Source organism: Alligator sinensis, unplaced genomic scaffold, assembly GCF_000455745.1.
Source record: "Alligator sinensis unplaced genomic scaffold, ASM45574v1 scaffold331_1, whole genome shotgun sequence".
In the NCBI taxonomy this organism is placed as follows: domain Eukaryota; kingdom Metazoa; phylum Chordata; order Crocodylia; family Alligatoridae; genus Alligator; species Alligator sinensis.
This window is the reverse complement of record NW_005842033.1, coordinates 1,022,389-1,044,188: the sequence shown is the minus strand read 5'-3', so window position 1 is coordinate 1,044,188 and position 21,800 is coordinate 1,022,389. Positions and strand designations below refer to the sequence as shown.

The window sequence follows — 21,800 nt, the reverse complement described above, 5'->3', positions numbered from 1 at the left end:
GGAGCAGGAGGGCCAGACCCTGCAATAATGCATGTAATTCATTCTCTTATCTTCTGGAATAAATAAAACTGCTTCTCTAGTCCCTTACTGTAAGGGTTCCTGCTTCTCCCACCTGGTGTTTTTTCACTCCTTTACCTACAAATCAAGTCTGTCCTATATCAACAAGAGACAGGAAATGGAAAGATTAGTTATTTGTGAAGAAATACTATTTTTCTTTCCTTGTATCTGTCCTGATATCTAACTTCCTTTTTAATGTTTAGTATCCCAAACTAAAAAAATGAGGATAGAGCTACTTCATTCATTTATTTGGGGACTGATGTAACATAGGCTGCTAACCAAGTGTCTTTTAGGACACTTAAAATTATACCAGTCTTGCTCAAAGATCTGTATTCAGGCACAGGATCTCGTTCACAGACACATCACAGACAGTCAGTGTTTTGTGTATGTAATGTATGGGAAGGAAGCCCTGTGACTACAGTGTGCTACTAAGATTAGTGAGTTTTCTACGTAAGCCTTCCTGTTTTCTAGAGCTAAGTCTGAATTGGTGTATAACACCGTCAGAGTGAGAAAAGGAAATATGAATTGAGCTTGTCTTTAGGACACAAAGGAAGATGTAATATTTCCATCTGATAAATGTAATGCCCTAAAATGAGATTCCAAATCTGATTTTTTTTTTTCAGTTCCATGATATTCTGGCCACCTTGCTGCTAAAGCTCACTGTTAGCGCTGTTTCAGGCACTTTCATCGTTCTTCTAATATTTGTCAGACATCTAGGGCACATTTATACGTGCTCCAAAGTGTTCGATGTTGGAGCCGACCTGATAAATCAAGTCTGCTGGAGCATCTCATGTATCCAGCGTTCCCATGTTTCAGAATGGTAGTGGGGGCGCTTTAACTAAAGCTTGTCAAACAAGCTTTAGATAAAGCACCCCACTGCCATTTTGAAACGTGGGACACTGAATACACAAGAAGCTGCATGTGTTTTAATTAGAGCAGCTCCTGACTCTCAGGAGCTGCTCTAATTAAAGTGCATCCTATCCCCCACCCCTACCCTGGAGCACGTGTACAGATGCCCCTAGTGATTCAGCTTGGCAGAGTTAAACTTTTGGACATTATTTTAAATGATGTCATTTAATAGAACCTGGAAAGTCCTCTTCAGACACCAAAAATAATATGTTTAATTTGCAGTTCTTTCTCTTTTCTTATTGCAGTGCCTGGAAGCAATGAGCCGTTCATGACCCCTGGACAGATGCCCAACAGTGGAATACAGGACATGTATAACCAGACGCCATCTGGAGCAATGTCCAACATGAGCATGAGCCAGCGACAGCAGTTCTCTTATGGAAGTGGCTATGACAGGAGGTGAGTCAGTCTTCAGCAAAAAGCAGTCTATTAGTAGAAATGATCCTCTCCTCTTTTTCATTCCCTCATTACACTTTTCACAGAATATAGTAGCCCCCACCTCCTGCAGCTGCTTACTAAATCAGTGGGAGTCGAGCCATTTGTAATGACTGAGTCTAGTTTTTTGCAGAAGTTAATAAGGAAGGAGTTGTCACACTTGAGAAGTCACTCAAGCTGCAGCTGATCAGCAAGTGGGTGTGTTTGACAGCTGCTTTTGGCAAGCTGCTGTGCTGTGCTGTGCCTGGCTAAAGTAGCACTTGTGTTAGTCCTCTTGCCGTGTTCATGCCTAAGCAGGTGTTGGCTTTTTTTGCATAGTGGATTTTTTGTTTGTTTTAATTTTTTTCATGAGAACCAAAATCTACATCTTCAAAATGTTATGTTTGGTTTGCTGGTGGCTAGAACTTTCTCTGGAGCTTCTAAGGTCTATACATTCTTTCTGGGCTGTATGACCACTACATTATTAGTATGTCCCTAATGGTCCTTTGCACTGAAACTCAGTGGTTTAGATCCATGTACATCTACATTTCTGTGAAGTAAAATCAAATTCAACCCCTTTTTCCTAGTCCTGTGAAAGGTTTTGGGGGGGGGCGGAAGTGCCATTGAATTGCTGATGTCTACACAGTAGGAGGAGGCAGAAAGGTTAGGAAGTGCTTGGGTTCTGTAGTATGGTTTGCAAGCTGGAACCACAGATATTTTCCCCAGTTGCCTTCAGCAAGTTTTGCATTTTTGCTTCTTTGCTAAAGTTTTGTGATGGCATACAACATAGTGCACAGTATAAGTTAATAGTGGGGTGTTTTTCACAGTCCTAGTGTGAAGCAGCAGAGGCAGAAAAACCCTGTCTTACCATTTTATATAACAAAAGCCACATTGCTGGGGTACCAGAGAGATTAAGGGCAACAGTGAGAGGTCTTAGGTGTGAAGATTCCTTTCCATGAGAATTTATTTCTTTGGGAACTTTGGAGAATAAGTGCTTTTTATAGAATGAGGTTTCCTTTGTCATTTTTTAGGTCGGATCATGGGCTGGGTTCTGAAGGCAGTATGGGACCACCTGGTCAAAGCAACATGGTGCCTTCAAACAGTGACCCAAGCATGTACTCTCCTAATCGTTACCCTGGCCAGCAAAGGTGAACATTGATTTCTCTGTTTGTAATATCATCATTAACCAGGTTATTATAAGACCTAGAAGCTATTGAGAGTATGTAGACAGAATATGCAGTAGCCTGGTGTGTTACTTTTGTTTGTGTATTCCTATGTAGGTTTTTACATTGGGTTTATTTTGGGGGTTGGGAGAGATCCTTGATTTTGTATTTCCGTAGATGGTAGAAGAGGAATGGTCTCTGTTAATTCCCTGCCAATACAGGATTGGACTCTGTTGTAATCTCAAGTTTCCAGGTTACTTTTAAATTGTTTGGACTTTGAGGGTTATATCATTTCATTTAGGTGGTGATCCTTCTATAGACTAATGAATCTAACATTTAAGTACTTTCTGATATATAACTTGCGTTTTCCTTTGCTCAGTTTCATCTCATTACTCTTACCTTGCCTCAGACCTTAGAAAATTTCTATCAGCTGTGTTGTTCATAGATAATCCCTCTGCATTTATGGTCTGATTTTATGAGATGCCAAGTCAAGGCAATGAGAGTTTTGGGTTCTCAGTATCTTTGCAAGTCAGGCACGTTAGTTCTTCTTTTTTAAAAGATCACATTCTCCAGCCCTCTCAACCTATTTTTCTCCTTTTTCCTAAATATACCTTGTCATATTTTGTCCAGCGCTATACCTCAGATTATCAGTGTATTCTTATTAGTGCGGTACAGAGACGGGCTGCTAACATCTTGGCCTGTAATACAATGCCTGTGTGTATATAGCCCAGAATTAAATTGATTTATAATTTGTCATCCTGTCAGACCTTAAGTTCTTATCCAGTTTGCTGTCCACTATCAGGTGTACATATTTATCAACCTCAGTATTTTCCTTCAACTGATTATCTGCATTTTATTAAAAAATACATTAAAAGAATGTTAGGATTTAAACTTAAACCCTCACAAGTCAAGAAATACCACAGGTAAGTTTACAAGTACAAACTTCACTTTGTCCTTTTGTGCCTGTGCTTTTTGATGCAGGTTTAACAGAATGATAGTCTGTTCCTTAGAAAAAAGTATAACATCTCAAAACATCTATTAAAATGTGAACTGCATGAATGTAATGTCCTGTCATGTTTGTATTGTTATGCTAATTTTTCATAATAAGCCAGCTAGAGTGAAAATTTCAATTGAAACCATTTTTTTAAAAATATTTGTTATATTCTGTAGTCTTAATTGTTTTACAAAGTCAGGTTCTTGATGAGAACCACTCTTTAAAACTCAAGACTTTGACTTGCTGCCTTTCCTCTGTTAATCAGATGTCTTATCTACTAAAATATACCACCATGTTTCACTGTTTTAACTACTCCTTCTTACTCTATGTGGTAACTCCATTCACCATATTCCTTCTGTGGCTTCCACTCATAAGTGATGAATTAGTGCAATACATGGGACTATTGTAATTCAAGAAATGTAATTGGTGTTGTACAAATCAAATGTACTCCACACAAGAAATGTATTGTTTCCGTTAGATTTCCTTTCATGGCACCTGGTGTAGGGGTTGAACAGCTTTGGCAGCATGCCCCCAAAATGCATTACCATCCATTCTAAAAATAAATTATTACCACTGTACCAAGTGTCTTGGTTTGAAAATTAAATGATGTGGTGAATAGACATACAATTATTAGAGCAGTTCCATTTTTCCAGTATTTTGGGGGTTCCAGCAGTACTAAGTGTGGTTTGAATGCATAATTCTAGGCATGAACCATATGCACAGCAGTACCCAGGACAAGGACCTCCCTCAGGACAACCAGCATATGGAGGACATCAACCTGGACTGTATCCACAGCAGCAGGTAAAAGAGATGGACCTGACTATGCTTGTAATTTTTTCCAGTAAATTTCAACCCCTCCTACCCCAAAATATGCTTCATTGCATTGAATGAAAACAAATTTTTGAATGTGTATGATTTTTGCACAGATGAGCAGCAAAGTTTGAGCCAAAATCAGCATCCATTTTAGCAGTGGGTATGCAGTGACAAAGCCATGTGTTAGCTCTAATGAAAAAGCATAAATTTAAGTTCCAGTTTATGGAATGTGAAATAGTTGAAAGTTGCAAACACAGAGAGCAGACAGACTGGAACAATGCAATTCCTAGGCTGGTAATGTTGCACAACCCCATTTGCAGAGACAAACAGGAAAGCTGTTGCCTGGCAGACCAGAAAGCACTTGTCACATGCAGGAAACTAAATCCCGAAGTGTGACAGAAAGAGAAACATATAGCCCTCACAGCTGGTAGGGCACCCATAGTCATATAATGAGTCCGGGGCTACAACAAGGCCCATACATTAGATAATCATATACCCTAAATATATATCAGATGGCTTATTCCAGATACAGTATTAATATTGACATTCATTTTAAGCATTCAGACATTTGAGCTTTTTCATAATATAGGGAACATGCAAGCTATATTGAAAATTAAAAATATTTTATAGACATAGAATTTGTAATATATTGGTAATACACCATGTATGAAATTCTGACCACATTGAAGTCAAAAGCAAAACTCCCTTTGACTTCAGTGGGACTAACATTTCATCCTGTGTGTTAAAAAGTAGTTGGTAGTCAACTCTGTAAATACATTTAAATCTAGTTTCCCAATATAAGCCAGATTTTCAAACAGGGCTGGTTTATACATTTGCAAACCACTTCTCACTCCTGGGCAAAGATTTACTGAATATTCAGTAAGAGGAGAGCTGAAGTTACAGTGTATAGAAAATGCACTTGAAGTTCACTTTTGAAATTTTCTACCTTACTTCTTGGCTCGTAATAGTTCCAATATGACTAGGTCATGAATCCCCACATTTGTGGTCATAATGAAAAACAGTGCCCTGAGTAGTTTGGTGTGATGTAATAGAGAATTTTCAAAGATCTGTACCAAAATTATTAATGATACTTCACACTAAAATATTCAAAGAATAAGTTAATTGGGTGCTCTTAAACTTGGGATCTGCATAAAATTTACAAAAATATACATAAAATTCAAATTACCACTTTTAAGAGGATATTATATTCTGTTTCCTATGGTAGATGTCCTTTTCTAGAAATCTGCTAATGGAGTATTATTTTGACCTTTGCATATTTGTCACATTTTAGGGGCAAAAATTAAGGTTGGACAGATGATGTGAAGTTGCATGGGATGAAAGTCAGTGGCTGAATTACCTTAGTGGGACCTTCCTTTTGACATGACTTTGGCATACTGTCTTTTTCATCTGCTAAATCCCTTTTTACATCTACACGCTCCCTTGTTGTGACTGCCAGTCCCAAGCCAGCAAATGCTTAGTCCCATTGAAATGAGATTACTCACATCTTTAAAATAAGTCTGTGTACAACCAGGATCTAAGTACGTAACCATCACATTTGAAATTGTGGTGTAATTTAATTTAAACAGTGTCAGTGTTTCCTGTTTCTTGACTTCCACCAAGCATGCATCTTGCAGCAACGTTCATCTCCCAGCTGAGTTTACCCCAGTATATTAAACACTTGTTTAGGACCAAAAGCAAGCCACAAGACCCTTTATTTCTGGAATAGTTTGACAGTTCAGCAGTTAAGACTGAACTGAACTTTAATGCAACACAGTGGTTATGATTTTTATATGTGCCAGAGTCAAAAACTGAGAGGGTATGGTTCCCACAGCACTTCTAACTGACCCACGCTGCATACATAGAGAATTTTTTCTGATGTTAACATTGGTACATTAGTATATATTGTGCAATGTGACTGAGTTAGGGTTTCCTGGGGAGCCATAACTTCAAATTTACCATTGATCATATATTCAAAAAATGCTCCTTTAATTCACATTTTTTTGCCTCAAAGCACTCAGTGTAGCTTGAACCATGGAATGAACTCCCACAGGAACTAAGCACCATCACAAACTCACCACCTTCTACCTCCAGCCTAAGACCCTTCTTTTTTTTACCTTCCTTCTTCAATGTAAATGCGTACCAGCAGGTACAGAAACAACCCCCACGCCCCCCAAAAAAACCAACCATAAGCTCTAACAAACAAAATGCTACCCCACCCAAACAATTCTCCTTAGTCCTTAGAATAGAGTAAAGCAGTGATTCTCAACAAGGATGTGCAGGGTGCCATGCAACGTTAGCATTGTTAGGTGTGCAAACAAGGTTCATAAGATAAACCCAGAAATTTCAAATAGGCGTTAAAAAATAGTTTAAGAATTTCTGCCCTTTCTGAGTTGTTTGCAAAAGAAGAATTGCTCTATTATCTTTTCATAGCCAAAACAGAAGTGAAAGCCATGAGCTGGCATTTCCTGAGGGATGACTTAAATCTGAAACACTGGACTAATGTAATAGATATTAGTTGTATCATGTAATTTTTGTGTAAGGTTCTCATGTAGTAAAGTTGGTGAGGGTAGTATAAGAATTCACATAGACTAGCATAGAATGTTTGAACTTGCCCATTAGCTAGAATAATCTCACAGTAAATTAAATGTGATTAGGGGTGTGTGGGTAAAGATGATTTAGAGCAGTGTTTCTTAACCTTTTTGGACTCAAGGCACCCCTCACTGGATTTGAAGCATCACTCCGTAACTTATGTGAATTGAGTGGCACCTAGTTTTCAAAAGTAATTTATATATTGCAGTGTTTATTCCTTGTAGAGGAGCCAGGCAGTGGGGGTGGCGAGCTGGCCAGGATGGGACACACCTAAGCACTGATCTGTCTATATGATCAGACCTCACAAAAATCTCCTCCCATCCCATGGCACCTTTCAGTTGATCTGGGAGCACCCCAGACTTGGGGTAAGAAAGAATTACTGACATAGGGTAACAAACTCAGCTGAGAGGAATGATTTCCTCCTCCAGTCAGACTAGTTTATTTGACATATATTCTGTCAAAACCCATTGTTTAGATGTGTATCCTTAGAGGAGCGTGTCTGTGGCAAGCTTTAAATTGAAAAAATAATGTTTAGTTGTCCAAGCATAAAAAAGATCTGAAAGAGATCCTAGCAGGTGAAAAACTACTTTTTCAGCTCTGGGATGTGATGGTGAGAATTTGGCCAGAGTTCTTTTTAAAAATAAAAATCACTCTTGGACTGATAGCAAGCACCAGAAGTTTGAGCCCAAGGGTAACTTTCTGTAAATACCACATTTACCCATATCCAAAATGACCCCTCCCCCCTCTCCCAATAATTAGATTCTATCCATGCAAAATTATACATTATACTGTTTGCCCCCTCCTTTGCCCTTTGTGCCTGCCCCTACCTCCCCCTCTCCCTGCCCATCCCCCCTTCACTGTCTGCTGCAGCTCTGTTCCTCTGGGGCAGTCAGCAGCACGGCAGCTCCAGGCCAGGCAGGGTTGTGGCTGGAGGGACTGGAGGCATAGCAGAAGGTAAGGTGGGGAGGGGGCAGTGGGTGGAGAGAGGAAGGGTGCAGGATCCCCACCACACACCCTGCAGCCTCTCCCATGCTCCCTCCCCCTGGCCATGTGCCCCCTCTCCTGCCAAGGAAGTCATTCCAGCCCAGGGTAGGCTCAGCTTCCTATCAGTTGATACATATGTATACAAGGAAAATAAATAAATCTTTTGTTTGCAGAAATAGTTATAACATTACTGCTATACCATTTCCTACGTAGCATGCTCGTTTTGCAACATTGCCCTTATGCTAATGTGCTAATATCTAAGATTTAGTTGCGTGTTGAACAGCGCTCTTGGCTAATCAAGCTGATTGATTAAAACATTCCATTTCAGAACTACAAGCGTCATATGGATGGCATGTATGGGCCCCCAGCAAAACGCCACGAAGGAGAAATGTATAACATGCAGTATGGCAACCAGCAGCAAGAAATGTATAACCAGTACAGCAACACTTACTCTGGACCAGACAGGAGGCCCATGCAGGGACAGTATCCATATCCATATAACAGGGAGAGGATGCAGGGCCCAGGACAAATACAGCAGCATGGAATACCGCCCCAAATGATAGGCGGCCCCATGCAGTCATCATCCACCAGTGAAGGTCCTCAGCAAAACATGTGGCCAACCCGAAATGATATGCCTTACCCTTACCAGAACAGGCAAGGCCCTGGAGGCCCCACACAGGCCCCACCCTATCCAGGGATGAATCGCACTGATGATATGATGGTACCTGATCAGAGGATAAACCACGAGAGTCAGTGGCCTTCTCATGTCAACCAACGTCAGCCTTCTTATATGTCATCCTCAGCCTCCATGCAGCCTATCACTCGACCTCCTCAGTCGTCCTACCAGACACCACCCTCAATGCCAAACCACATCTCTAGGGCTCCAAGTCCAGCATCTTTCCAGCGCTCTTTGGAGAATCGTATGTCCCCAAGCAAGTCTCCTTTCCTACCCTCTATGAAGATGCAAAAGGTTATGCCCACAGTTCCAGTATCACAGGTCACAGGTCCTCCACCCCAGCCACCACCCATTAGGCGAGAAATTACCTTCCCTCCAGGCTCTGTAGAAGCATCACAGCCAGTCTTAAAACCAAGACGAAAGATTACCTCAAAAGATATTGGTGAGTATCCAACAAATGTAGAAATAGAAATACAGAACCTGGTTTCAGTTCTGATTTCTTTTCTTTTTTTTTTCCCTACTTTGAGTTTATGACCTTGCTTTGAAAGAGAAACTCTGGTAAGTGTAGAGTGATTATGTTCTGTTAAACCATAATAGCACCAAAACACTCTTGTATAGCATGGGTGGTTATCCCACATGTCAGATACAACCCAAGAAATGCAACATGGGATTTCAGCAGCTTGGAACAAAAGGAGCATTATGTGTTGAGACCAAGTCGGTCGTCTTGAGACCGGTAGTCCCCATAGTTCTGTGTTTGTATTAAAGATCAGGGCAACTTCAGGCTCTCAAATTTCATGTTACCCACTATTTCAATATCCATGTCAAATGGCCAGTGTATTTATTAGTTGATTAGCTGAAAAATTGGAACATTGTATGGGAAACATACCAGGCGCAGTATCACTGCATCATTTCTTTATGCTCACCCAACTTCATGGTTTCATAGTTGGTAGGATCGGAAGGGACCTAAGCAGATCATCTAGTCCGACCCCCTGCCATGGGCAGGAAAGGATGCTGGGGTCAAATGACCCCAGCTAGGTGGCTGTCTAGCCTCTTTTTGAAGACCCCCAGGGTAGGGGCAAGCACTACTTCCCTTGGAAGTTGGTTCCGGTTCCTAGTCGCCCTGACAGTGAAGTAGTGCATCCTGATATCTAGCCTGAATCTACTCTCAGTCAACTTATGGCCGTTGTTCCTTGTTACCCTCGGTGGTGCTTGGGGGAACAGGGACTCTCCCTTTGCCTGCTAGTTCCCCTTGGCAAGTTTATAGGCGTCCACCAGATCCCCTCTCAGTCTTCTCTTGTGGAGGTTGAACAGGTTCAGGTCCCATAGCCTCTCCTCGTAGCGCCTGCCCTGCTGTCCCCTAATCATACAAGTGGCCCTGCTCTGGACCCTCTCGATGCTGTCCACATCACTCCTGAAGTGCGGTGCCCAGAACTGGATGCAGTACTCCAACTGCGGCCTGACCAATGTCGCATAGAGGGGGAGGATCACCTCCTTGGACCTGCTTGTGATGCATCTATGGATGCGTGACAAAGTGCAGTTAGCCTTCCTGACCACGTCCCCACATTGGCAGCCCATGTTCATCTTGGAATCAATAGTGATTCCAAGATCCTTCTCTGCATTAAATAACCTGTTGCTCATTCCAATACATCTGCTCTTGAAAATCAAAACTTTATTATTTTTTTCTCCACCATTTTCCCAATTTTCTTTCTTTCTCTGAGTGTCAAAATTACCCCGCTACAGGTACTCAAGTTTCCACTTTTCCTTTGGTCCCATCTCATTGGTTTATTGTGGCTTATTTGTCCCATCTTGTCCTGGTGATGGACTTACACAAGTCAGCTCCTCCAAGATACAGCTTCCATCATATTTGTCCCTTCGGCCAACTTGAGTTATCTGCACAGCAACCACTGAACTACCTGACTGAGTACTTTAATCATATGTGATCTCTATCTCTGCAGTGTGCTAGACCAATTAAATATAACTCATTTGGGATCAGGTGCCCCCAGCCTTCCTTCCAGCTGTCACCCTAAGAGAAGAGTAAACGTCTGAAATTAAAACAGAATTATGTGTCTCTTGTTGGTGGACCTTTTGGTTTTTTTATTTTGTTTCTTAGATTTTTCAGGTACTCAAATATTAGAAAGACTGTTTCAGTATAGGCAAAGGCAGGAAAAACAGTGTTATTCAGACACCCTAGAAACAGTAGCTTTCTGATTTTACTTTTTGCTATTAAGACAGAAGAACAACTGGACTCCATAATTGAAGCAGTAGTACTCAGTGCTAGTTTCGAATCTGAGCACACCATCTTTAGCAGATGAGCTTGCTTGTATTCTGTAAACCTAGCCTGACATAAGTCTTGTCTTGAACTCATGCAAGCACCCTCCAGTAAAAGTGATGCTTACTTTTCTTCCTTCTCTCATTCTCCAGTAACTCCTGAAGCCTGGCGAGTGATGATGTCTCTAAAATCTGGACTTTTGGCTGAAAGTACCTGGGCTCTAGATACAATTAATATTCTTCTGTATGATGACAGCACTGTTGCTACTTTCAACCTCTCTCAGGTAGGTAAAATGGCACTTTACCATTTCTCATTTCTCAAACAAATGAGGGCAAAAAACAGCTTTGAGGGACACAAAAATTTAGATCTCTTAACATGAATTATCATTTTCAAATTAAAAGTTTCCTTGACATGTTTTAGTGATCTGAGTATAATAAACAGCAAGAAAAGCCTAAATTTGTGTAAAACAGGGGGGAAATAAACTTTAAAGGAGGGTATCCCTTGTGAAAAGAAGCATTTACGGGATTTGAATATTTCAGGAATGGAAGAAAAGAAATGTTCACAAGCAGAAATTCATAAAAGTAGTGTGGCAGCAATAAAGGTGTTAGTGGGAGGTCCACAAAACCAGATATGAAATTGTTTTGAAATAATCTTTGAGTTATTACGTATCAGTTCTGTGTCAGATACACTGGAAATGTATATCGGCTGGTCCAGCAATAGGCATATTAGGGTGCCATGTGTTTTTAACTGCATGTTAAAAAAAAGGTGAATTAAATTTTCACCAAAGGTGTCAGAATGATAAGTAGATGGCTAAAATTCACTGTTTATCCATAGGGCACAAAGTTTAGGATGTAACAGTATAAGCTTTTCCTTTACTACCTCCCAATATTTCTCCACTTGGCTCTAATAGGATTGCCTTTACAGTGAGAGTAGCAGATACAGTGGTGATGAACATAATACAAAAATGATATCGTAACAGGGCAGTGCCAAGGCACCTCTCAAAAAAATTATATCACCCTGTTCTAGGAGCAGACCGCCCTGCACTCGCCCACCGTGCCTTGTTGTTAACTGCTGTATGTAGAATGCAGGAGGCTGCCTTGATCTTACTATGATGTCCTTGAACTTGTGGCCTCAGCTTCCCGGGCCAGTTGCACAGCTTCATACCTTCCCTAAACTGTCCCGTGCTTTGCAGATGGCATCCTACTTGTCATATCTGGTTCATGCCCCCAACTGGGCTGCGTTCTGACTCAGGCCTCTCCACTTGTCTTAGGTCCCTCAACTCGGTTCAGGCCTCCTAGCTGGCACAGGCCTCTTGGCTCCCCTCAAGCCTCTCAACTCTTCTTGTACCTGGTTCAGCTCTACTCGGGCCTTCTCAACTCCACTCAGACCTGGCTCGGTTCTGTTCAGGCCTAGGGACCCTCATGGTCTGTCTGATCTTCCTTGCTCCATGCTTTTCTGTCAGGGTGTATTGCCCTAGCCTTTCCCCTCCATGGGGTAACACACAAGGTGATGGGGGCTGAGGCTTTCTGGCACCCTATCCTTGCCTTCACTGGAGTGGTGCAGGTGTAGCATTTCCTGGAGCCTGCCCCACCACAGGCAGCCGCACCACACCAACCAGCTCCCGCGGGATGCAGTTTTCTGTCTTACCCAGGACCAACTAACAGGCCTCCCTCGCCCCCCTACCTTCTCTCGTGGGCCTCCCTTAGGGGTTCTGCCCCTCTCCTGGTCTGCTGGCCCTAACTCCATCTCATGCCTCTATCTCTGCTCTTGGCCCTGATCCTTGCTCAGTCCCCTTGCTCTGAAGCCCTCCTCCTCAGATGGCTCCCTCAGCCATTGTCATTCTAGCTGTATTGGCCCTGACTCCTACCTCTCAGCAGTGGCCCCCATCCAGGGACCTTCATGCCTCTCCAGGCCCTGGCCCCACCAACAGGCCAGTTGAGGTACTAAGCCCTTTGCAGCACTGGATACCCTTTGCGGTGGGTTTGCCCCTTTGGCCCCCTCCTGGGCCCTGGCCCCAGCCTAGGCCAGGTCAAGGTCCTTGGAAGCAGCAAATTGACTATCAGCCCCCCTTAATCATGGGTCCACCCTCTCGGGCCATTTCTGCTAACTCCCCAGCTCTCCACAGGGTTCAAAGTCCCACCAAGATTGTCAGCTCTGCTCCTTGGGCATGCCCTGGCCTGGTGCTCCATCTCAGCTGCTCCAGGCAACTTGGTTCAGGCCTCCTAGGCCTCAGTATTCAGCCCTCTTTCTTACAGGCTGTGGACTCCACCTGGATCCCCAGGAACCTCCTCTTCTCCAGTAGTTCCTACCCTAAACCTCCAGGTGGTTCGGATGGCCCTCAGGAGCTGCAGTCTTGTGGCTGGCAGGTGTTGCTCCTGCAGCTCCTCAGATGTTTTGGCCATCTTGCAGTTCTAGCCTGGGGTTATGTCCTGGCCCAGCCCAACTCTTCCAGCCAGGCACTCCCCAGCAGTCATGCGGCCCTCCTAATCCGCCACATCTGCCAGCTCCTAAATCTGCTGACTTCCTAAGTAGGCCTGGCTGCACCTGCCACAAGCTCTGCAGGTCTGCCCAACTCCTGATGGAGGCAGGCAGCCGTGGTGCCCTGCTACAGATATGCATAGACTAAAATATGATTTTGTGTTTATGGCCAATGGTCTTTGTTGTCTTTGCGGAGTTTACCAGTAGATATGCTAGGTTGATGTTTTGATTTTTTGTTTTTAGGGTTTTTTTAATATAGACATTGGCCTCGTAGAAATAAACTAAAACCTCCAGTATCTTTCAGATAGAAGACCAGATAGTTATGACTCTTTTGATTACTATTTTTTAGGTTAATTTGACCAGTGATCAAGATTGTGTGTCTCTGGTAATTTTATTAATGTAGGTTTTTATTTTGTTTGAGGGGTTTTTGTTTTGTTTTTGTTTGTGTTTTTCTTTGTTGTTTTTTGTTTGGTTTTTATTTTATTTTATTTTTTTAATCTTGAGGGTTTTGGAAGCCTTGAGAGAAACATAGAATATGGACAAAAGTGTCAGTCCAAGAAAAGAAAACTATGTAGATAAAATACAAATTGAATATAAACCAGGAATGCAAAGAAAAGTATGTTTTCATGGTTAGTTATTCCATAGTTAAGACAACCATCGAAAACCAATTCATGTGTTGCCCTCTAGGAACACAATCATTACACATTAATCAAGAAGATTAAACACAAATGGATACTGTTTTTGAGGGTGACTTACAGCACAGAAAACCACCCTCCAGTAACAGCTTCTTAATATGTAAGAACATAAAACTATTCTATTTGCCTTCACCATGAAACAGATCAATTCCCAAAATTAATAGTTCTGGGCATTGGAAGGTTGATTTCAGAGACAATGAACAGCAGTAATTGTTATGGTTTGCACCATGCAAGTACCTGGCTGTCTATAAGGAGAGGACAGAAATTAAGAATTTCTTTCAGGAGATGTTTACTGTTCAAGGCTTGGCTTTTCGTAGTTTGTAAGATAAGTGAAAGTGTTTACAGACGTATAATTGCAGCTCCTGACACAGATCCATGCAGTCTAAAATGTTCATCTAATTTTTTGTGTGTTTTTACTTTTTTCCCCCCTCAGTTATCTGGATTTCTTGAGCTTTTGGTGGAATATTTTAGAAAATGCCTGATTGACATTTTTGGAATCCTTATGGAATATGAAGTGGGAGATCCAGGAAAAAAAGCACTTGATCACAACACAGCCAAGAAAGATGACAGCCAGTTCTTAGCAGAGAACACTGTAAAAGAGGAGGATAATGATGAATGTATTAATTATTTTGATGAGGAGGAGGATGAAGAGGAGGAAAAATCTGAAGGAGAAGAAAAGAGCATTGTTTTTTCCACTCCTGGTGCCATTGCTGATCCAAGTGAGAGGCCAAAACAGGCCAGTAAATTTGACAAGCTGCCATTAAAGATTGTAAAGAAAAATAATCTATTTGTTGTAGACCGATCTGACAAACTTGGACGTGTCCAGGAATTTGACAGTGGGCTCCTCCACTGGCAGCTTGGTGGGGGTGACACAACTGAACACATCCAGACTCATTTTGAAAGCAAGATGGAGATTCCTCCACGCAGGAAAGCACCTCCTCCCTTGAACTCTCCAAACAAAAAGAAGGATTTGGAGGGGAAAGGTGAATCTGAAGAACAACAGGAAAAAAGTATAACGGCCACCATTGATGATGTCCTCTCAGCTCGGCCAGGAGCATTGCCTGAAGACTCAAGCTCTGGTTCCCAGGCAGAGAGCAGTAAATTTCCCTTTGGAATCCATCAAGCCAAAAGCCACCGGAATATTAAACTGCTAGAGGATGAGCCAAGGAGCCGGGATGAGACTCCTCTATGCGCCATAACTCATTGGCAAGACTCCTTGGCCAAGCGCTGCATCTGTGTGTCAAATATCGTCCGTAGCTTGTCTTTTGTGCCTGGCAACGATGCCGAAATGTCCAAACATCCAGGCTTGGTGCTGATCTTGGGAAAGTTGATCCTTCTTCACCATGAGCATCCAGAAAGAAAGCGAGCACCACAGACATATGAGAAAGAGGACGAGGAGGACAAAGGGGTGGCCTGCAGCAAGGATGAGTGGTGGTGGGACTGCCTCGAAGTCTTGAGGGATAATACATTGGTCACATTAGCCAACATTTCTGGACAGCTAGACTTGTCTGCTTACACAGAAAGCATCTGTTTGCCAATTTTGGATGGCTTGCTGCACTGGATGGTGTGCCCATCTGCAGAGGCACAGGATCCTTTTCCAACCGTGGGGCCCAACTCAGTCCTATCACCTCAAAGACTTGTGCTGGAGACCCTGTGTAAGCTCAGTATCCAGGACAATAATGTGGACCTTATCTTGGCCACTCCCCCATTCAGTCGTCAGGAGAAACTCTACGCTACTTTAGTTAGGTACGTTGGGGACCGCAAAAACCCTGTGTGCCGAGAAATGTCCATGGCTCTCTTATCAAACCTTGCACAGGGGGACACATTAGCGGCAAGGGCAATAGCTGTGCAGAAGGGAAGCATCGGAAACTTGATAAGCTTCCTGGAAGATGGGGTCACGATGGCCCAGTACCAGCAGAGCCAACATAACCTCATGCACATGCAGCCACCTCCTCTGGAGCCACCTAGCGTAGACATGATGTGCAGGGCAGCCAAGGCCTTGCTGGCCATGGCTAGAGTGGACGAGAACCGTTCAGAGTTCCTATTGCACGAGGGTCGTTTGCTGGATATCTCAATATCTGCTGTCCTGAACTCTCTGGTTGCATCTGTCATCTGTGATGTACTTTTTCAGATTGGGCAGTTATGACATAAGTGAGAAGCCAAGCATGTGTGAGTGGAGATTAGAGGGTCACATATAACTGGCTGTTTTCTGTTCTTGTTTATCCAGCGTAGGAAGAAGGAAAAAAAATTGCTCCTCTGCCCCATTCACTATTTACCAATTGGGAATTAAAGAAATTATTAATTTGAACAGTTACGAAGTTAATATTTGCTGTCTATGTGTATAAGTGCATCTTTTTATTTTATTTTTTTTAACCAAAGTTGCTGTCTAGTACATTCAAAGGTCACACTTTTTTTTTCCATAGATTATCCTTTTCAATGTTCTTTTCCATGTTTGTATTGCATATTTTTTGGGAAGCGAAATAGTGACTTAAAAAAAAATGTTGTGGCAAATCATTGTACGATGGGGAAAAAAAATCTCACCACTTCGAAACGAAAAGGTGAAAAATAACCAACATACCAAGTTCCTGTGTGTTTTATTTTTTCAGATAAGGAAAAATTTTAAAAAACATGTAAACCATCACCCAAAGCTCTGTGCAATAGAAGATTCTAGTGATGTAGGTGTAGGGGATCAAGGAGGGTGTGAGTCAGTAGTCAAAATACAAAATGCTATTGGTTTCTCCACAGGAGAAATGGTTACATTAGGGTAGGAGCAAAATTTAAAAAAAATAAAAATTTTAAAGTTAAAAGATTTTAAATACAAACCTGACGATAAACGTAAATTGCTTCCTCACCAGAACTGTCTTGTCTGCATCTGTTGTTCGACCTTCCACAATGACAGTTCTTCACAATTCCTTTAATCATTTTTTAAATATTTTTTTATTGCCTAAGGGCCGTGATGTATATAGAAGTTGTACATTAAACATACCCTCATCTTTTTTTTTTTTAAGTACAAAGTTTTTAGTTTCTTTTTCATGATGTGGTAACTACAAAGTGATGGTAGAATTATTTTTTTTCTTTCATTTTTGGGCCATATCTCCAAAAAAAAAAAACTAAAAAAAAAAACCGAGGGTAATGTACAAGTTTCTGTATGTATAAAGTCATGCTCTATTTCGGGAGAGCAGCCGATCACAATTTGCTTTATAAATCAAGGTGTGGAAATGGTTACGTATGGATTGATCTAAGAAAATGGTTACCAGTCTACAGACAAAAAAAAAATATATACAGAAAAAAGGAAGAACAACTTCAAAGATTTTTCAGTGATGAGAATCCGCATTTGTATTTCAAGATAATGTAGTTAAAAAAGAAAAAAACTTGATGTAAATTCCTCCTTTTCCTCTGGCTTAATGAATATCATTTATTCAGTATAAAATCTTTATATGTTCCACATGTTAAGAATAAATGTACATTAAATCTTGTTAAGCACTGTGATGGGTGTTCTTGAATAATGTTCTAGCTTCAATGTGGGATACCAGAAAAGAAATTAATTACAAAAAAGAGCAATAATGGTTACTCTCTTCTCCCTGCTTTGATTATTGTGATTTTTTTTTAATATTAATCTGTTGTTCAACTGATGTGGTAAATTACTCCCCTGTTGAAAGACTTTTCTATCAGATCACAGAGAATAGATTCAAATGATTATTTATAAAATAGAGAATCATGAAAGGAGAAGACGTGATTTCCTGATGACGGTTCTGACTATGCAGTTATCCACTCTAATTGCTAAGTTCAGGGACCGTAAACTGGATGTTAGAAAAAATGACACACAAGGTGTTTATTAAAGCAATAACCAACGCAAAGAAATGGACCTGTATTCACTATCTGTAATTCTTTCTGTTGGTTAAAGGTGTGAGGCACTCCTGTGATGTGGGTATTCAAAATAAACACACGCCCCCTCCTTGAAATAGTAGGTGTTATTGCATACCCAGAATGCTAATGTCCGCTCACCTGCTGAGCCCCTGCAATTCTTGTTAGAGTGGATTCAGGGTTTCATAGAGCATGTTCATCATTACAGCCGGTGGGAGGTGGCCATTTGAATTTCAGAAATTGCCTGGTTTTAGATGCATCCACTGTCTCACTGGTGATCATCTTGTTGGCAAATACTGTTCAAGCACTAATTTTTGGTGTTTCATTTTGGATCATTGGTTTTGTTAGTGTGATCATAAAAAGCTAATAATAATTTCTCTGGAACTACTGCATAATTACACTGTTAGTGGACATCCTCTTCCCTCTCCAACGCAAAGGTACTTGAAAATGCCCACCCCCTTCCCCCCATCATACTGCTCATCTTGTTCATATAGCTTGCTCTAACACACAAATATATGGAGGAGAGTTTCAAACAGACAGGTAAAGTATATACAATTATAATCCAAGTTTGAAATGTGAATCCCTAATGTCACAAAAAGTAATGTTTCATTCCAGCTTTTCTAGTGCAGTAATCTATCCACTCCCACATCACCTACGGTAATGGCCTCTCTTTCTCTTGCATAACAATGCATTCAGAAATATATGCTGAATTATAACCCACTTGGAACTCTTCATCGCATAAGGAAGACATATTTAGGAGCTGGTTATTCCAACTTAATATCAGGATGGTGGGAAGCAATATTCAAGTTTTAATTCCTAGTAATGTTTTACTAAATGATAACGGTAAACTCTTAGCTAAACCCTAACCTGATTTTTAAGCAGTCCTTTCCTTTAAGGGGGGTGGGTGGGTGTTTGCTGCATGGTGAAAGAAGAAGGAGATATTCTACCCCTAGTCTTTTTTCCTCCTATATTTTCCACCTTTACTACCTTTGGGAGGACTGCACCAATGCAGAAAACACTCTAAATTAATGGTTGGCAACCTTTGTAAGCCACAGGTCGAAACAACCCAGCTCCAATCCAGCATGGGCTGGGGGGTGTATCAGAAGCAGGGGGGCTTTGCCTGCATCTGTACTGGGGCCAGGCACCTGGGAGCTGCACCTGCACTGTCGCAGCTTCTTCTAACCCCCCACACCTCAGCTGTGCTGCATGTGCAGCTTCCAGCCAGTGTTGAACTGAGCACAGGTGGGGCAGCTGGAAGCTGCATGCACACTGCTGCTGCTTCTCCCCCTCCCCCGGCCTCCTGCTGCAACATAGGCAAAGTTGGAAGCTCTCCCACACCTGGAGGCCATGCCCATGCTGCATCCGGGAAGAGCATGCAGTGGGAAGCAGCGGCAGCAGTACAGCTTCCAAGTGCTCATCCCTGGTACGAATGCAACCACAGACAAAACCCTCTGGCTCCATGGGCTGGATCCAGGGCTCAAGCTATATGTTGCCAAGGCCTGCCCCAGATAGACAGGGCTTCGGTATTGGCCAGATTAACCAGTGTCATTCAGGTCTGATATGAGCAGGATTGGACAGCATGCTAGTGAAAATAGTAGCAACCATGGGGTTGTAGTATTGTTACTACCAGCACCATTGTGGCTGTAAATAAACTCAGAAATTTGGAGGGTGATTTGTGTTGACCCAGCCCAAGTACAGTTGATTTGGTGTTAGTAGCAGGGAGTCTAAACCATTGGTTAATACTTCAGCCACAGAAGTAAAATAAAGCATAAAAATAAAAATGGAAGTTTTACCACTTGTCTCCATTTTCATTTGCATCTTTCCAATTAATGCTCTGAGCCTTCAGAGAGGACAGTACGTCAGAGTTGCATGTTTCTGGTTGGCTTGTCTGAGCTGCTCATAACATTTGTTCCAAAGAGAGGTATTTTACTTTTGTTTTTAAAAAGTTTAATCTAGACGATAAACGTGTGAAGTTTGCCACTTTCCCAGTGCTGTGAGCCTAAATGCAATGCAGCATAGATGAGATTAACAGAAATAAAAAGCATCTGCATCTTCTGAAATCCTACTGCAAACTGAACACATTACTTAAGGTAAGATGGATACATCTTTTTTCTAAAGGAGTCATACAAAACAGAAATAGTTGGGTGCTACCTAGTGATAAATGCTTGTTCTTTCAGCAGACCATACAAGAAACTTGAGACAGATTAAATATATAGGTACACTTTTTGTGGAATCACTGAAATCTCACTGTAAGGCCCCTTATAAGAATTAGCAGCTATCACACTCAACAGAAATGAGTATTCTTGTTCCCTTTATTTCCCAGCCATCTCTCCAAAAGAAAAGTGCGTTGTCTTCAGCTACGGGAAATCAAGGAGGCAAAAGGAACTTGATCTTGGCTGTTAAAGCCCTTCCTCTTCCTCCTTTCCACCCCCTTTGTCTTTTTTTTGTGGAAGCAATGGGCCTCATACTGCATCCCACCACCCATTAGGATATATTTTCTTTTTGCCCTTTAAATGCCCTGAGAAAGAAAGGGGGAAAAAAGAGATTTACTGTGACAAAATAAAAATACAGCAAACTTGAACCTCATGTACCCTATTGAAATCCCTGCACAACATTGTGGTATGGTAGGCCCGAAGTATATTGCCAGAGTGCTGTAAAGAGGCCTTAATGTAAATAAAATCAGAGGCATCTGTGGCATTTGACACACACCTCCACCCCACACCAAGCTGCATCACAATGACGAAAGCAAAGGATCAGTCTTATACACACGATTGTGGGTCATCGTGTTTGGACATGGATTGGCCTCTTCCTGCAGCTGCCGTTAACGTCAGTCAGCAGCAGCCAAGCATTTATCCATCCATTAGATTACCTTGTATGGGGCTCCATGTGGCCACAGGTAGACTGTAAAGCCAGCTTAGATACCTCTGCCTGACCCTGCGGTCTGGTAAGATTCGACAGCAATTGTCCAAAAAACTAGTGGTACCATTATGTCCTCACTGTATTTAGTGTGATATAGGCTATAGGTAAGGACAGCTTCTCGGGGATTCTGAACCAAGGAAACCCCACCTTTGATAATGATGTTGATGACATTCATTTGTGTTACCTTGGAGCCTGTGAGCTCCTCATGATCCAGGCCCCCTGTGATACAAATAGAAATCTAAACGGCAGCCCCTGCTCCAGAGCAGGTCCCTGTCTTATGAAACAACAGGTGGAAACAAGCAGATAGGAAACAATTAGACAATACCAATTAGTACCATAGGCATGAGCTGTTCCTCTGAGCTCATCCAGCAGAGTGGAATGACACAGTCCTGGAAAATGGCTCTGCTGGAGCTGCCATTCTAGTCTACTGCAGAATAATTGTAAGGTTTCTTCTTTGCTTTTCCTTCATAAGGTTCAGCTCCTAAGGGAAGGCATTTCACCAGCTGCTTCTATTGCCTCTGCTCAGCACAAGCAGCCATGGGTGCACTGCCTTTCTCTGCAATCCTCTCTGCTCAACTGTCTTCCACACCAGATGTTTATGGCCTGTGCCTACAGTTGTTTTTACAGGCCCTGCTCTCATTGCTGGTAAAATGAATGCTCTGTTCAGTCCTGTACCTGCAGCTCCCTTTTCAGTCAGCATCTCGGGGAGACAGCTATGGATTCAGCCTCTGCTGCCCTGGGCATGGCCATCCCTGAGATGCCCTTAGCACTGCAATCGCAGACAGCCCTATACCTATGGTTATGAAAGTGCAGTCCTACTCTGGACTGGAGTGGCTTTGCAAAAACTAACACAGGCAAAGATGGGGTTACGGACTGTCAGTGATTTCGGCAGAAGCGTGCTTAATTTATTGGTGAAAAGATGCTGGGACATTTTTACTATCCACCATTCCTCCAAACCCAAAGAGTCAAGCTCAGCTGT

At 42.1% G+C, this 21,800-nt stretch overlaps 1 protein-coding gene across 7 annotated transcripts in view; it reads left to right on the top strand.

Moving 5' to 3' along the window:
• ARID1B (AT-rich interaction domain 1B) overlaps positions 1 to 17,523 on the top strand; it is a 445,974-nt gene extending 428,451 nt beyond the window's left edge. For 5 of the 7 annotated variants that reach the window (XM_014519340.2, XM_014519334.2, XM_025202635.1 and 2 more), the window contains 6 exons: positions 1,212 to 1,362; positions 2,409 to 2,525; positions 4,239 to 4,335; positions 8,249 to 9,038; positions 11,018 to 11,148; positions 14,472 to 17,523. In XM_014519340.2, the coding sequence (XP_014374826.2) occupies positions 1,212 to 1,362; positions 2,409 to 2,525; positions 4,239 to 4,335; positions 8,249 to 9,038; positions 11,018 to 11,148; positions 14,472 to 16,184 (2,999 nt within the window). In that variant the 3' untranslated portion in view covers positions 16,185 to 17,523. The remainder of the gene's footprint in view (positions 1 to 1,211; positions 1,363 to 2,408; positions 2,526 to 4,238; positions 4,336 to 8,248; positions 9,039 to 11,017; positions 11,149 to 14,471) is intronic. The other 2 variants (XM_025202638.1, XM_014519339.2) reach the window with 1 other exon arrangement.
• Positions 17,524 to 21,800: the final 4,277 nt, after the last annotated feature.